Source organism: Acanthochromis polyacanthus, chromosome 17 (assembly GCF_021347895.1).
Source record: "Acanthochromis polyacanthus isolate Apoly-LR-REF ecotype Palm Island chromosome 17, KAUST_Apoly_ChrSc, whole genome shotgun sequence".
Lineage (NCBI taxonomy): Eukaryota > Metazoa > Chordata > Actinopteri > Pomacentridae > Acanthochromis > Acanthochromis polyacanthus.
Window position 1 is genome coordinate 20903394 of NC_067129.1, and position 22890 is coordinate 20926283.

The 22890-nt window shown below is 41.3% G+C and overlaps 2 protein-coding genes across 4 annotated transcripts in view; both read right to left on the bottom strand.

The window, feature by feature from the left end:
• The window catches only part of LOC110958162 (interferon regulatory factor 2-binding protein 1-like), a 20731-nt gene extending 10237 nt beyond the window's left edge, over positions 1–10494 (bottom strand). Inside the window, exons 1-2 of one of the 2 annotated variants that reach the window (XM_051937158.1) lie at positions 8200–10493; positions 5514–5803 (exon numbers count right to left, since the gene is read on the bottom strand). In XM_051937158.1, coding sequence (XP_051793118.1) covers positions 8225–10006 — 1782 coding nt within the window. In that variant the 5' untranslated portion in view covers positions 10007–10493 and the 3' untranslated portion in view covers positions 5514–5803; positions 8200–8224. Of the gene's footprint in view, positions 1–5513; positions 5804–8199 lie in introns of those variants that run through there. The other variant, XM_051937160.1, reaches the window with a different exon arrangement.
• hnrnpl (heterogeneous nuclear ribonucleoprotein L) overlaps positions 1–22384 on the bottom strand; it is a 25624-nt gene extending 3240 nt beyond the window's left edge. The window contains exons 1-14 of one of the 2 annotated variants that reach the window (XM_022204546.2): positions 22227–22384; positions 21624–21742; positions 20835–21072; positions 20430–20515; positions 20186–20282; positions 20015–20087; positions 15539–15574; positions 15182–15250; positions 14840–15090; positions 14413–14534; positions 14111–14312; positions 13972–14029; positions 12140–12235; positions 11379–12022 (exon numbers count right to left, since the gene is read on the bottom strand). In XM_022204546.2, coding sequence (XP_022060238.1) covers positions 11964–12022; positions 12140–12235; positions 13972–14029; positions 14111–14312; positions 14413–14534; positions 14840–15090; positions 15182–15250; positions 15539–15574; positions 20015–20087; positions 20186–20282; positions 20430–20515; positions 20835–21072; positions 21624–21742; positions 22227–22310 — 1590 coding nt within the window. In that variant the 5' untranslated portion in view covers positions 22311–22384 and the 3' untranslated portion in view covers positions 11379–11963. Of the gene's footprint in view, positions 1–11378; positions 12023–12139; positions 12236–13971; positions 14030–14110; positions 14313–14412; positions 14535–14839; positions 15091–15181; positions 15251–15538; positions 15575–20014; positions 20088–20185; positions 20283–20429; positions 20516–20834; positions 21073–21623; positions 21743–22226 lie in introns of those variants that run through there. The other variant, XM_051937162.1, reaches the window with a different exon arrangement.
• Between the last annotated feature and the right edge of the window lie 506 nt (positions 22385–22890).

Sequence of the window (22890 nt, forward strand, 5' to 3'; positions counted from 1 at the left end):
CTCTCCTCTCTCTCTCTCTCTCTCCCTCTCTCTCCCTCTCTCTCCCTCTATCCCTCTCTCCCGGCCGGCCAGCAGCAGATGGGTCCCCCCACATGAGTCTGGTTCTGCTCAAGGTTTTTTCTTCCCTGTTAAAAGGGTTCTTTCCTTGCCACTGTCGCCTTCAGGCTTGCTCTGTGGGGGTTCAGGCCATATGGGTTCTCTCAAGCTTTTTGACACAATCTGAACTGCAATTGGCACTATGTAAATAAAATTGCATTAAACTGAACTGAATGTACTTTTGATTGTTTCTTGAATAAGTGTATAAAAATTTGACATCAAGATGTGGTCATGTATTCATGAAACTTGACTGACAACTTCTATTCTGTGTCACTGACAACCAAGACAGCTGAAATACAAGAGTGTGTCATTTGTTCATACAGACCTGGGGCCTGTTTCACGAAACAGGTTCAAGAACTCTGAGTTTCTTCCGCGACTCTGAGTTGATCTACTCTGAGATAGAAAACTCTGAGTTTTCGGTTCCACAACGGCTGATATGAGTTGGGTTTATTAACTCGGAGTAGTTTGATCCGGAGTTACGCGCGTGCACCGCAACTCTGAAAAGACAGCATCAATGGAGCCCCGATTCGACGAGTCACCATGGAAACGGGGAAGCGAAAGGCTGCGTTTTTGAAATGGAAGTTTTTAACACGCTCATATGGCGAGTTTGAACACGTTTTTAGAAAGACGTGCAACACTGCTGCAGCTGCAAAAGAGAGGGAGACGGCGTGGAGAACACTGCTGCCCGGAAAAATGCGTAAGTTTAAAGGTAGTCCTTTGTAATCGTAATAATATTACAGGGAATAACTGTCTGAATGGCAGCCGAGTAAGTTATTTCATTTAGGTGAAATCCCGCTGCGGGGAGAAGCACACGGGGGAGAAGCTTAAGATGAAATATAAAAACATTGTTCAAACAGGTCAGACCTCGGCATTATCTCATGGAGGTACTTCATGTTGATCATGTTTTACATTGTAAAGTAGCCTAAATATTAAGTGGCTGTTTGACTGTGCAGTTGTTTTATCCACACATAGCCTAAATGTCTGCATCCATATCATGTCCTGTTAAATAATTAAGCCTATTTAAACTAACATAGACTTCTGCTCAGCCAACAGAAAGAAAGTAGATGCCTGTAAAACGGTGGTATAAAAGGATCTGTCAATCATTCCAGACAAGACTGTCTATCAAGTATAGTCACGCCCCCTGGCTCTGCTCAACTTTAACGATTTATTTAAAATTCAGTATTGATTTTTAAGTTTTTGACACTTCCGGGTGGGCTTCATTTTTGGAGCCAGATGCTATGTCCATCTTTATATACAGTCTATGTTTATTACTGACCAGCTGTCGGAGTCCTTCAGTGTCTGTTGGTCCAGTCAGCCAAAAGACTAAATTACTGAACTGAAAACTGATTAAAACAGGACAACGGACAGTAAAACTGTCTGTGGGAAATGTGCTGCTGCTCCACCGATAAATACCAACAAACTAAAACAAACTTGGAGGAAGTGTTGCTTTTACTGATTTTTTAATAAATAGCAAATATGAGGCTTTTATTTTCCTGGAAGTAAAAGGAAACATTGCTTATCCGTAGTTTCGCTAACTTAACTTAACTTTAGCTGCACTTTCACCATGTTCTAACAGATTATCATTATGTAAAATAGCTGCACTTTCTTTGTATATTTGGTCGTTTCTTATGTTGCTGCTGTTTCATTGCAATTATATTTTAATAATATCAATTTAAGTACAGATAACTGAAAAGAAAAAACCTGAAATACTCAATGAACTGATAGGTCATCTAGTGTTAAACTGAATAAGAATTCTTAATATAAAATGTAACTGACTGACCCATATTAACTAAATACTACTACTAAATAGGGGCAGCATGGATCAGTGGGTAGAGGGCCGTCTTGTAACTGGAAGGTTGCAGGTTTGATCCTCAGTCCGTCGAGCTCATGTCAAGGTGTCCCTGAGCAAGACACCGAACCCCTAATTGCTCCTGATGGGTTGTGGTTAGTGCCTTGTATGGCAGCTCCTGCCATCAGTATGTGAATGGGTGAATTTGACGTATCATTTAAAGCGCTGTATAAATAAAACCATTTACCATTTTAAAATCGAGATTGCAAATTGAAAGAAAACACAACATTGACTGAAAGATTTCAGTCAATTTAAACCTTAAATTCATTCACCCTAAAGAAAACCATCCTTTAATGTCTTAAAATGACCAACATTTTTTAAAAATATAGCTGTAAAGTAAAAGTTTCACACTAAAGATAAATCACTGATGAACATTTAATGGCATTAACTAATTATTATGAGGAAACAGAAATCCATTTCTAATATCCATCCATCCATTCTCTATACACCGCTTATCCTGCACTTGGTTGTTCGGGATGCTGGAGTCTATCCCAGCTGACTCGGGTGAATGCAGGGGACACCCTGGACAGGTTGCCAGTCTGTTGCAGGGCTACATATACAGACAAATAATCACACCTACGGGCAATTTAGAGTAATCAATTAACCTCAGCATATTTTTGGACTGTGGGAGGAAGCCAGAGTACCCGGAGAAAACCCACAGATGCACAGGAGAACATGCAAACTCCATGCGAAAGATCCCAGGCCCAACTGCACGGATTCAAACGAGGGATCTTCTTGCTGCAAGGCAAAGGTGCTAACCACTACTCCACTGTGCAGCCCCATTTCTAATATTTCAATCAAATATGTTTGTCTATGAAATATGCTGGCGACATCAATTAAAAATTTCTGCATAGTGAAATAAATGAAGTCCATCTGCATTTATACATCATATTGATGTTTAAATAACGGGATCTGCAGCCCACTTTCAGTCACGATAGTGGAATTACAGATAAACAATGTTTCCAGGTTTCTGTGACAAAATAAAAGCCGTGATTTGTTTTATGGAAAATTACATGATTTCAAAAATGTGACTTTGAAAATGTAAATCAAACTGTAGTAAGCGTTAGCTAGCTGCTCCATTTGCTCTGAATATTTTTGTTCTCGTCTTTGTCCAAGCCCAACGGAAAATTAATCCATATTCTGGCGTCTGTGGAGTGACCGGAAGTAGCCGACCTAGCGGAAGTGCATATGAGGTCTGCTCTGATTATTAGCGTCACACATGTAACTTTTAAAAATAAATCCTGTCCAAGACACAGAGCTGTAGCTCCATTTGAGTGTGAGGTCTAGTGTTTCTCTGTATGACTGTGTCTAACTTCCTCTAATAAGTTATGATATTGCAAAAACCTCATATTTGCTGGGAGCTGCAGCCATATATATATATATATATATATACTGATTCATATCTCACACCTGTCAGGGTGTGCCCGCCTTCGCCTGAGTCACTGGGATAGGCTCCAGCACAACCACGACACTAGTGAGAATAAAGCGGTGTATAGAGAATGGATGGATGGATGGATGATTCCTATCTATGCACACTAGTCTGGTCCCATGCAGTCTGATGATGACGTTTCACGAGTATGTGAGAACGAAAGTACGGACAGTTAGGTACTGAGAAACGGCCACAGTCTTCTTACCGCAAAGGTACACAGCTGCTCGTCTTCTCCTCCAGCATCAGGATGTCTTCAAAGCTTCTTCAAATCCAAACGAAATACAATCACAGATTCCAACTGCGTCTACCGGGAGTCACGTGACCAGATCTTGCGTATCTGATTGGCAATGGCAATGTGCCGTATCCGTAGTCCACAGGGCTACGGGTACGGGTCCGTACCTCTAGCAAACAACCATCCGACTAACGTCATTTGGTGCATTCAGGTGCAGTCGGAAATCGGATTATCAGTAATGCAAATTTCCAACGAAAATGTTGGGGGGGTACACGGGGTGGCCAATCAGATAGCGGGGGGTGCTGCCCCCATGGAAGATCCGCCACTGAATATCAGTGTGCAACTTTTGTTTTTTTTTTGGACGGGCAGTGTAGTTTAAACCCTGGATCAAATGGTAGCTTTAATTGCAGGGTAATTTAATGGTTTCAAATTGTCATTTTGGTTTGAAACTGATTGGTTGTTGAGCCCTAATTCCAGTTGCAGCCCCATTTCAGCACTGCTACTGTTTCAGTGAGGTGGAATCAGAGAGCCACCCAGGTATCTATACTCCGTATCTAGGTTGTAAACGCTGCAGTAACCAGGTCACTCAAGTGCATGGAAACACAGTTATTGTTACTTAATATGTTTACAAAATCTGTGCTTCAAGGGGATACATGCTAATTCTGTGCAGATTGATACCCCGTAAAGGGCTTTTACTATATCCGGTGTGGGGATTTCATGTTATTGTCAAAGAAATATATCGAATAAAGGTTTTAAGAACGCACGCAAGACAATCACTCATGACTATTTTTGTCATTTTAATTATATTTGTTAGAATTGACCTGTTAAGATCACACCAGTATGTGGGTTAACCATTGAAGATTGTGATGCTAATTATCTTACCATACATATAATTCAAAAGTAAATAGACAAAACAAGCATACGTCTGTGATAGATGAACTAATTAGTGACTGATGCCAAGGTTATCGGTGAATACAGGGTGACCCAAAAGTTTGGAAACAAAGTGTAACTGCAGTGTCTATTTGAGTTTGGGGCTGCATGAATTCACTCTTATTTTACCCATTTTTGTTATAGCATAATAAAATAACTTAAAAGCATAGTATTTGTCGAGTGCAATAACTCGGAAGAAAATTAATAGAACCATAAGGTACAGGTATGCTGGAGCAGAACTTTAAAATGCAGGCCATCAGTGTCAGATTCAAAACTCTTGGTGGTAAAGTATCTGACAGTTTTAATTTTTTTAAACAATCCAAAAGTACTATGAGGCAACATTTACTGGCCAGTTTGAGGAACCTTCATAAGCATGAATGAAGGTACATTCCAGAAGATACCAGTGTAACCAGGTGGTGGAAACGTTCACAACTTTGTATAAGAAACAAACATGAACATGTCGAAATATGTTTTACACTAATCTGTTACTCTTCTGAATATATCTGTGGTACTGATGTATTGAAATAACTTATATTATTTGGATTATAGACTTTTCATTTGTTTCCAAACTTCTGGGTCACCCTGTACAGCATACACAGCTACAATACAATAAAATTACATTGAGCATGAAGCCATCTTTGGTCTTCTTATCACTATAAACAAATACATATAAATTTGTATTGTATCAAAAATAGAAATTACATAGCCATATTGAAAGTAAATTCACATTTTTGACATACAATATAAGGAGAATACCTAAGAGACAGACTGTGGGATTACATTTTTCACTCCTTGGCTTTAAGGACCCAATGGTTTTTTCCACATTTTTGAACATTCGGTTTTTGAAGAATTGCATGATTCTGTCAGACCATCTATCAGTATCGATGTCCTGCATCTTGTAGGACAGGATGTGACGTTGAGAACAAAAAAAACACAAATAAAAGACAAATGAGATTGTCATTCTCAAAAACAGCATGTGCTTTCAATCCTGGGCTGTTTGAAACGAGGCCTCTGCTGTGCTGGACAAAAGCAGAGGAAGAGATTTGGTCGGGACTCAACGTTCGGTCACGATGTAGCAGCTGAGTCCCGACACACAACACACACCTGTTCCTCTCCTCGTGAGTCTTGTGTCTTTAGTTAGCGGACTTTGTGTAGTTGTCCTCCAGGGGTTCAGAGTTATTCTGTTCTTGGAGACACACGATGAACTGCAGCCAAAGTGGACCTCTGCTTGAGATAATAGGGAAGTGCTTTCAAAGTGTTTGATCCACTGTGGAGAAAGAAGAGAAAAAAACATTTCAGAGCTTTTTAAACCTAAAACATCAGAACAACAAAGGACTGCTTTGTCTTCCAGCTGAGCCCACAGATTTTGCTGCATGTGTACTACCAGTCAGAAGTTTGGACACACCTTCTCATTCAACGCCTTTTATTTATTTGGATTATTTTCTACATTGCAGATTAATAAAATATTTTGTTTATAACATAATTCCATATTTATTCTTTTATAGTTTTGATGTCTTCAGTATTAATCTACAATGTAAAAAATAAATAAAAAGCATTGAATGAGAAGGTGCGTCCAAACGTTTGACTGATAGCGTAGGTGTCCTGCCTGAAAGGTAAATGCTGGATCTACTGGCCTGTAAAGTATCTTAAATTACTTTGCATGAGGCTGATAAATAAAACTATTCATGGTATTATCTCCTAAAATTTCCTTAGATCCTCAAACCTCTGCACAAAGCTGCACACTGCAGTCTTCTGGGGGGAAATAAATCTCAAGGTTTAGGAGTGTGGAACTCAATTAAAGCTGTGTCTTTGGCAGAGCGCATTAAAGATGCAACTAATTTATACATTATTATTGATTAATCAGGCTATGATTTTCCTCAGTTGAACGGCTTAGCTTGATTGATACAAAGTCAGAAAACAGTGACAATGAACATCACAATCAATTCAAATGTTTCGTCTAAGATATTTTTGATAAAACAAGAAATTATATTTGGGACAATTCAACCAGAGCGATGCTGTTAACAAAAAAAAATGTGCAATTTTGTAAATAACTGAGAAAATGTTGCCAACTAATCACCTCTGCAGCATGTTAAGTGTAAGTTACAGAATTAAAGGCACAGAATTCCTTGAGTGAATTTTTGCATAACTTTTTTCAGTCCTTTCTGTATTCCTTTATTTCTTTATTTGTGTTTCTCTGGAGAAGGTAGGAGGTCCTCACAAGTCATGACAAGTGCAATGACTTTGACTGATACACCAACTGGAGCTCCCACTGACAAATTATTTGATACTGATTACACCATTATTGGCTTAATAACTGTAATGCTAAAAAAAAGCATTACGTCAGAAAACTGGAAAAATGCCGGTAACAATACCCTAAAGGTACTGTCTTTGTAACCCAGTGATGTTCATCACACAGAACCAAGGAAAAAACAGAAATCCTCATATGCTGTCTGCTATGCTGGTGTGAAAAATGACTTAATCTTGAGGGTATATCAACTAATCAATTTAGTTTCAGGCTGAATTATGGAAAATAAGTCAAATGTGTGTATATAGCAGATTTCCATACCACAGATATTACAGTTACTGGTTATGAAAATATGTTGAAATGTTACAAAATGTGTTGCATTCAAGGTAGCCAAGCACTGTACCTGAAAGGCAACAAAGGAATTCCAACCCAAGTTACATTTCCAGAGTGAGCCTGCTGATTAGCTGAAGTCAAATTATTCTTCTTTAGGTCACACAAAGAAGGAAAACAAGTTTAAATCATTATTTTTTACACTAATCCCTAGCTGTAATTTTGCACTACAACCACAGTGACATTCAGAATCCCTTTTCCAGCATGGTGCTGCCATCCATCAGCTCATGCAGCCTGAGCAGCCTGTGCAGCTCTGGGTATTTGTCATTATGCTAAGCACTGTGATCAGACAAGACCGACTTCACTGTTGTTGCTCAGTTTGGGAGAGAACACGACTTATTATTAATACTGATTCTTCTGAATGAAAGAGGACAAAGGAGCTGCTTTACCAATCAGCCCTGCTCTGTTTTACTATGAGACAATTTCAAGGCTGACAGAGTGACAGCTGCAAAAAATGATTTTCTGTAACTGTGTTTGTTGGCTTTCAAACTCATTGTTGAAGTTTTATTAACCCCCCTGTTGTCCTCATTTATGGGCATCAAAAAATATTGTTTAAGAAACCAAAAAATTCCCAAAATTTCTGAAAATTTCCAAAACATTCAGGAATAAAATTGCAATAATTCCTTAAAGGTTTCCCTTAAAAGTTGTTTTTTTTAAAAATCCCCCAAATTTGACAAGAAAATTTATCGAAATATTTTTAAAAAATGAATAAAAATCTTCCAAGAAAATCCTAAAGTGATTCCATATTTATATATATATATATATATATATATATATACATACATACATGCAAATTTTGCTGGATTTTGGTTGATTTTTCTGTGAATGTAAGAAACATTTTGAACACTTTTTTCCCCACCAAAAATTGTTGAAAATGTGGACATCAGACGTTTCACTGTGAAAATATTTTTTCCCCACATTTTCAAACCTAAAACGGGTCAATTTTGACCTGCAGGACAACACGAGGATTAAGAGAGAAAGATGGTGGTTCATAAAGTACGTAAATGCATGTTTTCTCAGCATCTTACCATTCACCACGACAGGATGGAGACGTCAAGGGTCATTCTCCTTCTTTACCGTCACATCTCCGTCTCCAGCCAGGATGGTGGAGATCTCTCCCTGCATGAAGGCCCAAGGCACGGTGGATCCAGCCAGGGGGCAGCGCTCTCCGCTGGGGCAGTACACCTCCCCTCCTTGACCTTGGCTGCGGATGAATCCTCTGGTACAGGGGAAACAGAACTTGTGGTGTGGAACAGATGGACACTGGACAAAATGAGTGTCCTCCAGGCGCTCTCTGCAAAGAGTGCAGCAGAGCAGAGCGCCCTGAGCGCTGCTTGTGGACTCCCCGGCACTGGTGTTGCTGCTCGGCCCGACGGCGCTCAAACCCTGCCCGACAGCTGCCTGGGAGACTGAGGTGGAGGCAGTGGAGGGGCTGCTGCTGGTGGGACGCCCAGCTGAGGAGGAGTGGGCTGTGGACATGCTGGGGCTATCTCTGGCCATCTGACTGGAACTCAGGCTGTCTGCAACTCCCATGAGGGCAGAGATGGGTGATGGCTGGCTGTGCAGACAAGGTGGGCCCTCCTGAGGTACAGCCATGCCAGGAAGAGGTTCCATGCCTGAGTAAGCACCTCGAGGCCAGGGCTCCCTCGCAGGATGATCGGGCCTCCCTTCGCTCTCTCCATTCTCAGAGCCTGGAGAAGCCTTGCGGCGCCTGGTTGTGCCTTTTGCTGGTACAGAACGTCCAGCAGCTGCCAAAGGCAATGCTGCATCTGGCTGTGGCAGGACCTCTGGGATTGGGGGCTCTTTAAACATGCGTACGCCATCGTTCAGCAGCTCAGACAACCCACGCCAGTCTCCTGTGCCTTGCCGCTTCTCATACTCCACATAACGTAAGCCAGAGTTCACTGCTTTACCTGCATCTTTGGCTGAGTCACGGAACATCTGCCTGACCAGGTCTGGGACTCCTGAGAAGATCATTCCAGAGCCTGCAGGATACTCCACGAACACCTTCAGCTCAAACTCTGGAGTTGAGCTAGCATCGAAGGCCAGAACACGACCCATTAGGTTATGGTCTTTCCTGAAGCGCACGTTGAAGGGGACGCAGTTGCTGAGAGCTACAAGCACGTCCCTCACTGCTTTGGGACGGTTTGGCCAGCCTTCAACTCTGCTCCGAGCCACCTCATTCAGTTCAGCCATCACTTCATTGTTCCTCCACACTGCAGGATCTATGCCCACCAGAGCAGAGGTGCTGGCTCCCACGCCCAGGGACACAGCCTGTCTTCTGCCAGCATCACCCATTATGGGTCCAGCTGAGACTGCAATAGGTGTGGCCCCTGCTCTGGAGCCTGATAATGGGGCTAAAAGCCCATGAGGGGCAGCTACCAGCCCCTGAGCTATCAAGGCATGAGATATGGTGCCATGCAGACTGGGGACAGCCCCAGCTATAGCCCTGCGGGTGTTCGGGCTCTGTCGGCTGCCCTCTGACAAGCCCACATCTTCAGCTCTGTGCAGGCCGTTGGGGAGGCGAGAAGACACCCCATACTCACCCCTCCCCCTGTCTACGCGCTCTCCATGCTGCCGCCCCGACTCAATGGGCCCGGAGGAGCTGGGTTTGCCCTGCTGCGGACCGGGGGACCTGCCGTCTAAAACTCCGTGCGTGCTCTTTAGCTGCCTGGCAGTTTCAATGAGGAGCTCTATTCGGTCTGCGCCGTCGTAGTTCACGCAGCCCCGGCACACAGCCTCGCTGAACTCCCACAGCATGGCCCAGGGCATCTTGGGCAGATCGCAGAGGTAGCACCATTGCCGTCTGGAGGAAGACTGCGAGGCGGAGGACATGTTGTTTACAGGCCCGCGACCAAACTTTCTTCGGAGGCCTACACGGTACGTCTACGGTTTTCAACGATTCTTCAGTCTTCGGACAGCATTCGCCACATGCCGCGAATTTTGCGAAGAAATTGGGATAAAAGGTGAGCTCAAAATGCGACTGTTTGAGGAAACATTTAAAACTTAGCGACGTCTTCTTTCTCGGTTTGTTCGGTCTGTGTGGAAGGAAGTAAAATGTTATAAGACACCGGAAACACCTACGCGACACGGCCGCGGGGCACCACGGGAGTTGTAGTTTCCGTCTCGCGGCTTTGTTTCTTTCCTTTTCTGTAGGATTGTGAATAGTACTGGAGAGAAATAAGGAGATACAGGGGCAGGAGATGAAATCGGCTATTAAAGAGGTCTTTATCTGACTTTACCAGAGACAATAACAGATGCTTAATTTACAGCTTCGCTGTCAGATCAGATATTCAGCTTTGGTCCGATTATTGGTCATTTCTTTTTCTTTTTTGTGTTAAAACTGATTTCTGCTAAATAAAAATAATACATTGAAATGAACTGCTTTGTCTCTGTCTGTGTCTGCAGTTATCAGTAACAGCCAGTCAACATTGGGGGTTAAATGTGAAACTTCTCTTGCAATTAAACATGTAAGACATAAAGTAATTTCAATTTAATTTTCAATGCCTTGGTTTTTATTTTCACTGCAAATGCACAACAGCTCTAAATATCAGTCATTGGTCTTAATGATTAATAAGATCTAATGTCAGTAAAAAATATATTGGTTGACCCCTTATCTACACAATTTCAAAAGTACCATTTTAAGTAGCGGATACATTTTCTTTTTCTTAAGATGTTCTAATATCAGGACATATGGAATATGTTTATTTACTGTCTGTGCTCCATGATGAACACAGCTGAGGCCACAAATGAAAACCATCTCTGTTAAAATCGTGCTGTGGTATCTGTTCTGAGGCACAGGTTATACCTAAACCCAAAAGGTTCATTTAGATTAAGATTTACACTGTAGACTCAGACAAAACTGAGAAATCTGAATTTGGAGTTTGAAAAAAATAAACAAAGAACTAGTCAAGATCCAATTTCTTAATTCTTAAATATATAATGGAAACATAATGTTGTAAAATATTACAAATGTCTGTATACTCTAAAGATAGTGTGGTTTGGTTAAAAAAATGTAATTCTAACTACTGCTATATTTAAAAGTGCTGTGAATAACTACAACACTGAAAAATAAATGTAAAGGTGACTACATAATTTAAAATGGTACAGGGGAAATGTTTCCATTTTTTAAAAAATGTGCTTTAATGTAGGGCTTGTAAATAGATGTTTTAACATTTGGAGAGAAAGAAAAAGAAAACGTAATTAGTACATTTAATGCTTTACTAATGAACTTCCAGCAAAAGGAATATTCACAGCACTGTTTACCAAAAAGAATTAACAACTTGATGTTGATAAAGACTGAATGCTGCTTAAAGAAGACGTTTTCACTTCTACTATCCAGTAACTCTGATCAGCAGTGAATGGAGAGTTCCTTCATCATTTCTGCAGGAGCACAAAACTACAGCTGCTTCTCTTGGTAAAAGCTGGCAAACCACTGGACCTTTATTTCCATGAATGGACCTGAAGAAATGATGATACAAAACATCTTTGATGACGTGAACACGGGTTAAAGCAGCACTCACATTATAGTTACTGTTCACTTTATTTAGAAACCAAAAACTTGGGGGTGGTGGTGTTCAGATCTAGTGTTGGGAACATACAAAATAAACAACTGATTGAAAAACTTTGTAAAATTAAAATAAATCATTAAAAAAACGTATAATTTAAGTAACTTTTCTAAAGCACATTAATCTTAGTTTTTGTCAATATTGTTTTAATGGTACGTGACAACAGAACTGCGGTATACTCAATGCAAAGACACAAAACGTTACAAATAGTTTGAGGAGAGTATTTAGTTGGCATGGTGTGTGGTTGAGAAACACAGCTTCAGTGTGTAAGGGTAAGGCCCACCTAAAGACACAAGGAAGAAAAACAAGGACATTTTAAAATGTTGAATAAGGAGCAAAAACTGTATGACTAGGTTTTAAAAATATGTTGGTATGTTCATGTAACAGGCTAAAGACTTACTAGGGTTTTTCATCTGATAATGGTTCATCAAAGCTAGAGCTTCCATGGCATCATTTATGGATTCCCACTCAAGCAGACCAGATGAACTTCGCTCACCTGTTGGGTCACACAAGATGATGGTTCATCACAATAAATAATTCTTAAGTCTGTGCTAAGGAACTAAAAGCAGCCAGCGCCTTTAGACAAGGAGCTATGTTTGATTTACTGTCACATAGATCACTCTGAAGTAGGAGTGGGGATCACAGAGTAATTCACGATACAATATTATCATGACGTTTTGCTCACAATAACCATGGTGTCAAGATTCTGCCCAACTCGATTATAATGCGGGACAATCATTTATGATACATCACATTATCTGAACTTTTTCCAAGGCAGTTTTCAGGAAAGAAAAAGTACCCGCTCCAGGGTCAAAGGTTGGTGCTGATCGATTAAACTCAGAGGAGACAAATCAGGGTTTCTGCAGAAATCAGCCAAATTTAATGCTTTTGATGTCATTTTAATGCAATAAAAAAAAATAAAAAAAAATGTAATGCCATGACCGTGAACTCAACAAATTACAAGGGTTTTTTTTTGGAAAAGATGAGTTTTATATGAAAACTGTCCCTACATTTCACTATTTCTGAATCTGGAAACCACCCCTGACCACCCATGGGCTTCAGTTATTCTCTGAAATTCACATTTTCTAGCCTTTTTTGCAGGAATTTGCATTTCCCCATTTCCCAGCTCTCCTCCACCTGGTCCAGCCTGCCGGCCACTTTAAAAACATGCAGTTTTTGGCAATTGTACCCGACCGGCCGGAACAATTATCGCAATGCTTCGGCATGTTTATGCAGACGCACATATCTGACGAGTCTATAATTCTATGTTATTATTGTCAAATATCTTTCTTCAAAACTGCACAAAGAATTTTTAATGCTACTGAGAATCAAATGTACTGATTTTTTTGAATGCCATTTAAGGTCTTAATTTTCCCCAAATCAATTTAATGACTATTAATGCTTTATAATGCCCTGCAGAAACCCTAAAAATGCTTGAATTGATGAATGATTGGCTGAATTCAACAGGAGCCTTTTTTTAAACATCCTACAGCCTAGACTTCTTCTTTCTACTACCACCATCAACAAAGTAAAATTATTCATATTGGCCAACATAAAGCTCTACTGTTGTATTTACTATGTGGTCACAGAACTGAAGTTAGATGCCATAACTACTATTTGTCCTTGTTTTGGTGCACTTTCAAGGCTAAAAGAGCCCATTACAGAGTTGCCGCAAGTTCCAGCAGTGGCAAGGAACCTAGGGTGTGAGCATTATCATTATTCAGTTTTAATAATGTGTCGATTCAATTCATTCTCTCTCTGATTTGCTTTCTCTCACTGTCCACCATTTCTTCTCTGAGAGTTTCACCTTCTTCACCCACCATTTAGTTCTTTTCATTTTGCTCTGGTCAATGTTATAAGCACTACCTTGAGGGCACAGCAATCTGTTTAGAGCACCTGCATGTTTTCATTGGCATATTAGCCAGCAAATTGATAAAGTATAATAAGAGGTCCCAATCCTGCTTTAAAGAGCTGTGTTCAACATGGAACTTTAAGTACTCTAAGGTGTACAGTCAAAAAGTTTCTCTTGTGTCTACACTGTACACCACACCAAATGTTTTAGCCCTTGTCTTTCTATAGTCCTATCCAAATCTGTTTAGCTTCTGTTTCCTTTACCCCCCCCACCCCCAATCTAGAAGCCAAACTATTCATTAATAATATTAAAAGGCGAATGACTGCACACATAAACAGAAATGGTAATTAGTCGTGATCAGGCTGTAACCCATTACTCACTCTTTCCGGTGAAAAGCTTCACACTTGTGGGGCTCTTGATACCGAGTTCTTCACAGACCTGGAAGAAGAGACCAGTGAAACTCTGATGTGGTGACTTGCGGAGAATCTTTCCCTTGTAAATGGTGGCTCTTGTTTGTACCTGGTTGAAGATCTCTGCAGAAATATCGGGCTGTGCGTTAAAGAAGTGTAGGACGTTGCTGGGGTGCTGGATTCGGTTTTTAGCCGCCTGCTCCGGTGAAGTGAAGCGGTTGTTGCGGGATCCATGGAAATCTTTGAAGCTGCTAGTGTTGTCCTCTAACTGGTAGCACTGCCCTGGCACAATAGCCTGCTGCTTCGACACACTGTAAGAAAAGAGGCCAGGTGTCTTACATCTGTATACTTAGCTCTGTGTTGTGCATCTTTCTCTAATAGTCGATGATACGTCTATAGAACTGCTATTACCAAACGTTGAGCTTCTGTCCGAAAAGGAAGTTGTTGTTGAGGTGAGTGATGGCCCTGTCCACGGAGTAACAGTCCCCCATTTCTACCATTGCTGCTCCAGGCTTACTCTTCATAAACTTGACCTAAAGAGAAAAAAAAAATACCTGAATGTACACAAACTGGATGGCTGATGACAGCAGCACCTTAAAGCTTCATACGTCAGACATCAAAATTAATCAAATGAATCCATGACATTTGACTTCATGATAACTCGACAGTCATCAGGATTTGTGTCTAACAGCATAAGAAATATTGCTCATTCATAAGGATAAAATTAACAACAACGAAAAACAGTTCAGGGATTTTACATTGCAGTGAAAAATTGTCCAGTGTACAAATTATGTGGGGCTGAGAGCTAATGTTCTTTGTCTGGCATCAGTTCACTCACCCTCTCCACGTTGCCGTAGAGGCAAAAGATGTTGAAGACCTTATCAGCATTGATCTTAGACGGCTCCAGACCATACACCATTAGAACTGGGGAGTCGGCATGAGGACCGTACTCAGGTGGCGGCGGTCCATACCCAGGACCATAACGTTGGCTACCCCGGCCACGGCCTCCCATACCTGGCCCCATGCGATGGGGAGGAGGGGGGCCGTAGCTGTCATCGTTGTAGCCATGATAGCCTCCTTGTGGGCCACCTGTAGTAAAGGAGAAATACACCTCGTTACAGTTATTAGAATGGAATCCACTCCTCTATACATCACACCAATTTACTGAAGGGATGTTTACCATAATCAGGGGGGTGGTCTCCCAGAAGAGCCGGCTGCCTCTGGCGTTTGTTGGGATTGGCATTGGGATCTAAAATGGGAAATAAAAAGTTGCACATCACAACAGCTTCCTCACCACAGGTATCACACAAAGACCTTACATGGGTTACTACATGCTAAGGGAGTTTGTGATTGACATGCAACAGAGGGGCCTGACATCTTGTTAAAAAGTGTTTAAAGTCTGCAGGCTTTATTTTGCTAATGTAATAAAAGGTGACATAATGGAGATTTTTTTTAGCAGTGATTTTGAAAGACAGCTTTCAAACGTTTTTTAAAGACCTCCCATATCTGCCATCCTAGTACAAACACACACACACACCTTGTGAATTGTTCCAATTGCCTTCACCATCAGCATCTGTGCAGGTACACATATACACATGTCAAATCCAAATTAACAATGAAAAAGTAATTTGGCAACACTGCATCAACACATTTCTTTACATCCTAGGCAATTATACAGACTAGAGACATTCAAGTAGAGGATCAGAGAGTAAAATATGCATCAGTGCCAAGAGTAGCACCTGTCCTTTTATTGAAAACTACAAAAACTATACAGTTATTACAAACAAGGACACGACACATTCAAAACACAGGAGTGGAAAGACATCAAGCATTGGGACTAATTACATTGTGGAGGGGACAATTAAACCAGAATTGAAGACTGATTCAATGTCCTCATAAAGAACTAAGTACTGATGTAAATAATGACTCATTTTTTGCTAGAAAGAAGCCTTCCTTTGAGCTCCATTCAACAAAATTCTGCAAATTCTCTTCATGAACACACATCATGAAGCTTAACAGATCAACAATCTACTCTTAGCGACTGTAAAAACCACACACTGTGAACGAAATGCACATAATCTGTTGTAAACAACAATTTGCACAGTTAAAACAAAGCTGTAGTTTAATGTGACCTAAAGGCAGCGGAGTCTTTCTGCTTCATGAGTCAGAACTGTCCATCTACACCGATTCTACAAAGGCATCAATAAGCACGAGGTCAACGAAAGAACCCCCCCCCCGCTGTTTTCTTAGTACATTTCACATGATGCATTTTTAAACTTCTCAATATCCAAGCATCTCAAACTATTTTTGGAGGATGTAGTGATGCAATAATCAAGGATATGGCAATGTTCTGTTAGGGACAGTCTTGCACCACCACACTATTAGCTGTCTTGCACAGCTACAGTGGCCTGTCAGCAAATATTTCTTTAGCATCACCCAAAATTTAAAATCTCCTAGGTGGAAGAGAGTATTTTTTTTTGGATTAAAGTTTGCTACTGACATCTTTTTTTCAACATCTGTAACTTGAATTGGATTGACTATTAAATCCTATCATAACTAACCAAAATGCTTAAGATACATATGGACATTTAAGATGACCTGTTCAACACTAGGTGAGCAGAAACAGGTTGTAAATCTAACATAGTTCCATTATGTTAGTAGAGCAGACAAAAACCCCTGTGCTTATGAAATTTTTACATGTCATCACCATGTGTGACAACTTGACAAGCAGTGCTATACCCGAATAAAAGCCAGCTCCAAAATCAAAGTCCTGATTTTTAAAACAACAAGTTGGACAACACACATTAACTGCAGCTATTGTGTTGTTGGAAGTCAAGAATTTTCAGCTGCTGATATCCCATGCAGTCCCTTGGATACTAAGGTGCTCAGCAACCCAACGCAAGGTTGTACACTGAAGCGGCCAGAAATGTATCAAATTCTTTTACAAGAAGAAAGTTGTCAAGAGAATTAGACAACAGATTGTCAAGCTTATTTAAATCTCACGAATTTAAAACAACAGTAAAGTTGTTTTATTTTCACAATAAGGTTGAAGTTTTAACCATCAAGTCAGATTATTCATTCATTTCAGTACTTACAGCACCACACATGGAGCATGGGACACAGTGGGCAGGTAGGGGGCAGTCTTCAGCAAGGACGCTACCCGCCAACCTCTGACTCCAGCCTCAACTCATTCTCCCTCTTCAGTCTTTTCTTTCTTCTTTCTTTCCTTGCATCCCCACCACCAGAGAGAAAAGTGCATCCACACGTCCATGCTTGGGTTTTGACTTGCTGCCGGTCTGTTTTGAAAGTTGCTATTAGAGGCTCATTTCCAGCTTACCGTGCTCTGACCACAAAGCGGGACATTTGCATCGTTTGAGAGTGGGCTGTCAGTCCACAGACACACTGAGCCAAACCTGCATCACACGGGAGGCGTTAAAGGCATCACTATGGGCCAGTGCAAAAAGGGAAAATGAAACAACGCAGAAACAACACAAGAACAGCACAGAGAGAAGGGGGGAATGGGGAGGAAGGTACAGGGGAAAACAGAACACCAAGAGTCCATAAATGTAGAAAGTTTTGGGAAAGGATCTGTAATCTGTTTGCCTCTGTGCTTGTATGCTTGATAGGTGTCTGATGCTTGTGTCTTCATAGGCCCCCCCGTGGATATTTCTTCTCGTGTAAAAATGGGCGCTCGCATGATGCTTGCGTATTGGTTTAATAGCTGTCAGCCACTTGCAAAATGAAAAGGCGTCTAGTGCTTGAAAATAAGACATCTGGAATATCTGCGTGACGATGTGCTGTCATGGCGACTCGGCAGTGTGTTGCCTTGGAAATTCAGCTCGTTGTGTTGTCGTGTTGTGTTCGGCACAGGAAGGTAGAGACGAAGAGTATTAGCGTCTGAGAGAGTGGCCTCTTTTTGTGTGGTGTCATCTGTTCCCTGGTGAGGCTGAGTGTGTCTGAAAACTCCTCTGCTGCTCCCTGTGGTTGTGTTATGGCAGGCACATCCCAAAGAGCTAGGAGGTGTGGCCTCAATGACCACACACCTGACTCCCGCCCTCATCAATGTGTTGTGTCAAAGTGGCGACTCCTCAGGGCTCTGCAGATGACATGTGCTGTACTGGTAAAGAGGTGGTGGCAGATGCTTATCAATCTATCAGCGTCAGTCTGTGGTGGATATGCGAGGTGTCTGTTCGCGTGGCCTTGGAGTATTTCTGTCCCTCAAACTGAAATGGTGGCTACTGTCCACCACCAACAATAAAATGGATTCCCATGTCAGGTGGTGGAGATAGGGGTGATGATGAAGTTGGAATAAGGAAGTACTGAGTTGAGGTTGTGTTCCGGTATTTGATGCCCCACTGTGTCCGATGTATGCCACCGAGCAGATTTACATTAGCTGTGGCTGTGGTTGCTGTTATACTGTAGCTGTAGAAGCCGCTGTGTCTGCTTAGAAGTTGAGGTAAGCTTGTATGAGTTTGCACAGTGAGGACACAAGGAGTACCTCTCGGTTGGAAGGCAGCACAAACTATGGAATATCAAGAAATCTCTGAAGAGGACATGGTGACAAACATTTGTATGAAACTTGCAATGTACATGTTATGGTCATGATTGTGCACAAGAAAAATACCTGCAACTGTGTCTGCTACACTCCAGTTAAGCATATGTCTGACCAGGTTTAAAATACCAGAAAGAGCAGTAATGTCCTTTTTATAAAGGTCCTAGTGTAAGAGAGAAGTGAATGTTCTTGTTCGAGCTACCCTGAAATCTGATTATCCAGCAGTTCAATACTTGCATACAGAGAAGAATGTCTTTCTTGGAGGTTTCATTGATGTTTAAGCACACCGTTTCAACTTTATCTCCAAAAAACTGATATCCATAAAAATACTGAATAATGTAATTGCTACTTTTAAAAATCTGCTGCACCTTATCTATGTTGCACAAGTGTATCAGCAAGTCTCAAAACAATACAAATTTATTGACACAACAAACTTAAAGTTTAACAATGTGAATGATACAGTAAAGTATATTAGTATTGCATGTTTTACAATAAATATCCCATGAAACGCCACATCTTCTTGGGTCAAAGACCCCATGTCAAAGATGGGACAGAACATACGAAAACCGCAGTTAGCCCACCATTAGAGTGAAATCACACTCCTTTCTTTGGTGTCGACTGTCACAAATTCACCAAGTTATCATGTCCTTGAGCTGTATGTTAACTATCCATCCAAACATAAAATGTGATCATTAACTGACAGAACACACAATGCCGGCAGGTAGGATCTCTGCTAGCCGTAATGTTAACACACTATGACAACCAACGACCAAACTGGGTGCCAGCTGCTGTACTGACAGTGTGTATTTTGCTGATTGTACCGTTACCTACCATCACCAAGATGCTCCTACAGTTAAGTCACATGTATTGTAAAGTACATCAAAACCTAGCAAACATTTGACATCTCAGAAATGATGTCATGGGACCCTTAACCAGAGGTGTGTCTAGTGGTCTAAACAGAGCAGCTCAGTTGAGTAGTGCAATGTCCAATTTAAGCTAGGATAAAATCTCCAGTATGTTTGAAAGACAGCTGTGGGCTTGATATTTTCTGTTACTTTTACTGGATTAAAGTAAGCAGGGATGTGAGATTGTGCAGCTGTGACATGCTCTACAGGGGATGTGAACCTAAGTGAAGAATGATGCGCCTGCCTATGCTACTGTGATGGGTGCACTGGGCTTTTCACATGCATGAGCCTGGAATTGAGGTTGGCTGCCCTCGAGGTTGCTCCTCATGCCCTTACTTTGCGCCTGCCGTGTTGCGAGAAAATGCATAAAGACTGTGAAGGCATCACAGGAATACTGCCTCTGGACACTGACTTAAGCTACATGGTAAACCAAAGCATTCATCTGTGATCAAAGGCAATACACCTGGAGGCAGAGAACCCTGGCCATCCCATACAGTGGCATGAGAGGAAAAGAGGAAGAAAAAGGGAGAAAGAAGGGTTGGGGACTGCATGTTACCTTGGCCACTCAGGTTAGGGTTTGTGTAATCCCACGTGTCCTGGTCGTTCTTGAAGACATTAAGGCGCGCAGGCTGCGGAAAAGATTGCATTACAATAATGAAAACTAATTTCCTAAAACTTACATTTTTTTTTAGGTACAAAAGTTGATCAGACACTGCCATATACTCACCTTGGCATATTCGATCTTCAGAGTGCAGCAGCCCGAATAGATGTCTGCTCCGTTCAGAGAGGCTTTTGCCCTCTGAGCACTTTGGACCGAATCAAACGTGGCAGCTATGAGTTAAGGTAAGCTCTGATTATCTGAAGCTGTCTGAGTTCTCAAGCATAATTAAACATCAGCACATTATACAACCACCATCTATTCAAAAGGAAAAGAAAGTGACCAATAAAAAGGCAATGACTGAAAAGGATATTCAACCATGGCCTGGACACCGTTCTTTCTGAAGATTACAATCCTCTGTACAGGCCCACAGTTGTTACAAATTGTGTAGAGCACATCCTGCAGAAGTAGAAAGGAAGATTTATACAGTACTGTAATAAATCCAGTAGGGATGAAATGGACACTGCTTGATGGCTGTATTGGTAGTAGCACCAGTAATCAAACAGTAGTCTTGTAGCACTCAGTGAAAACTTAAATAATGTATTCCCATCACTATTCATGTTCAATAATTGCTTGTATCCAACACTGAAGCTCAGAGCTGATTGTTAGCCATCTAATTAACGACTCGGTCTTAATATGTAATCCTACAGTAATGCATCCAGTTCAAGACATCACTAAATAAAAACTATACACGATGTTGGCAGTACATGCAAGTTACCGTGGTGATGGGATAGATGGGGTTTATGATTGTGAGCAGCAGCACATTGTTGACGCTCCGGGTGTCATCTGAGTCTCCTGGCCGGGAAATCTTTTGACTAGTGGAGTAATTGATGAAGGCTGGGTGGCCTGCAATGTAAACCTGATTCTCTGCTGCATATGTAACAGCATTACAGGAGCCGTTCATGTCCTCGTACTCCACCAGTGCCTGGCGTTTCTTGGGCATCATAACCACATAACTGCAAATGAATAATTTAAGAATTATATTATTACTAAACCATATTTCATTAATATAACGAGTCAAAAACAATATCAAATCACCGATAACATGGATAAGCTCACAATTTGAAAGTGTCATCAAGAATTCACATTAAAATCTGCAGTTCTACACAACTTTTAGCTAACTGAGTAGTTTTTATGGTTTATATATGGTTTAACTTCAGGACACTCAACAACACACAGCTGTTTCTAGCAGACAAGCACATATGTGCCCAGTGTATAACACCACAGATACAAATTCAGCAGATAAATCATGCAAGTAACCCGAAGCAAACAAATACTTGACTACAGTAGAGCTCCTTTTCTGCTAGCGGTGTTAAGATGTGTTAACTGTACTATTTTTCATGGTCATAACAGGCCGGTTAGACAAACTGTGTATAGCTACGTAGTAGGAGTACCTTAATTTATTATTATGAGAACCTGAAGCATAAAAATCACACAAATGATGAATATAATGAATGAAAAAGGTGAATATGTTATAGATACGTGGTCTTCAGTGCCTTGGTTTTACCTGATGGCCCCAAACTCCTGCAGGGCCTCCACCAGGTCAGCCTCCATGATACCGTCCACCAAGCCCCTGATATGCACCACCGGGGAGGGCAGCGGTTTATGAGGATCATCGTAGCTCTCCTGAACAGGAAGCACACAACATGATGCTTGCAGGGTCATAAAAACACCTCCAGTAAGAAGAATCAACACACCGTCAGAGATGAGTAGCTAAACAACAGGCCAAGTCAACGAGTCTTCTAACTAACCAGTTACTACGTTGGAGATAAGCGCTGCGTTTGCAACTAACGTTATTATGAACGTTAAACATTGACTGAAGACATAACTGTTTTGTGCAATTTATCACAATTTACAACGTGCTACAATAGGTACCGTATCCGTACCGGAAATTAAGTTATCCGCTGTTAAATTACAAAACTCCATTCTCGTCGTTCAGGCTAACCTCACCAACCCACTGGTTTGCTAGCGCTAGTTAGCTACTTCATTTTGGCTAGCTGCAATATAAGCACCGCTTTATTTCAAATTAAATTCCTACTTGCACAAGACAAATATAGACCATTTTGTTACAATAAAACGCCGTGCGCCAATGCAAGAAGAAAACACCAACCGTTGTCATTCCTCCGTCTTCAGTTTTCTGTCTTTTCGTTGCTCTGCCGCCTTCTCCGTAGTATCGGCCCGCAGCAGCAGCCATGTTGTCCTGTCCCCTGTGTCGGCCTACTGCTGCATTCTAGTTCCGCTGGAAAAATGGGAAGCTGATGGTGCTTGCACAACTAGCAGCAACGACTGGGTTTTCCTTTGTCCCCAGTTACATCTCTGAAGCTATACACGCAGAGGCACACGTTTCTGTTAAAATTAAAATTTTTTTAGGACAGGACGAAGATTCAAATAATTATACCGTATTTCCACTTGAATGTATCTCTTTCAATGTTAAACACACTTTGTAAGCACATAGTGACACGCTTAATGTAGATAAATGTATTTTGATTAGAATCCTGATATCGAGATCGAACAACCTCACAGATTTGTTTTGAGCAGGGACCTCAAAATAGTGTATTTTCCATAATGAATACTGAATGCAGCACCAGAGTGTCAAACGCTACACAGGCTCCTATTGGTGACTTTAACCTGTCCATCATAAATATCGCCGCGTCTTCCAGGAGAGGAGGCGGGATTCAACTGTATGCTACACAGTTTGAAACGGTTTGACCACAAAGTAGTGGGTAGATCAAGCATATGGGGGTAGCATGTGTAAACTTGTCATTTATACGTTT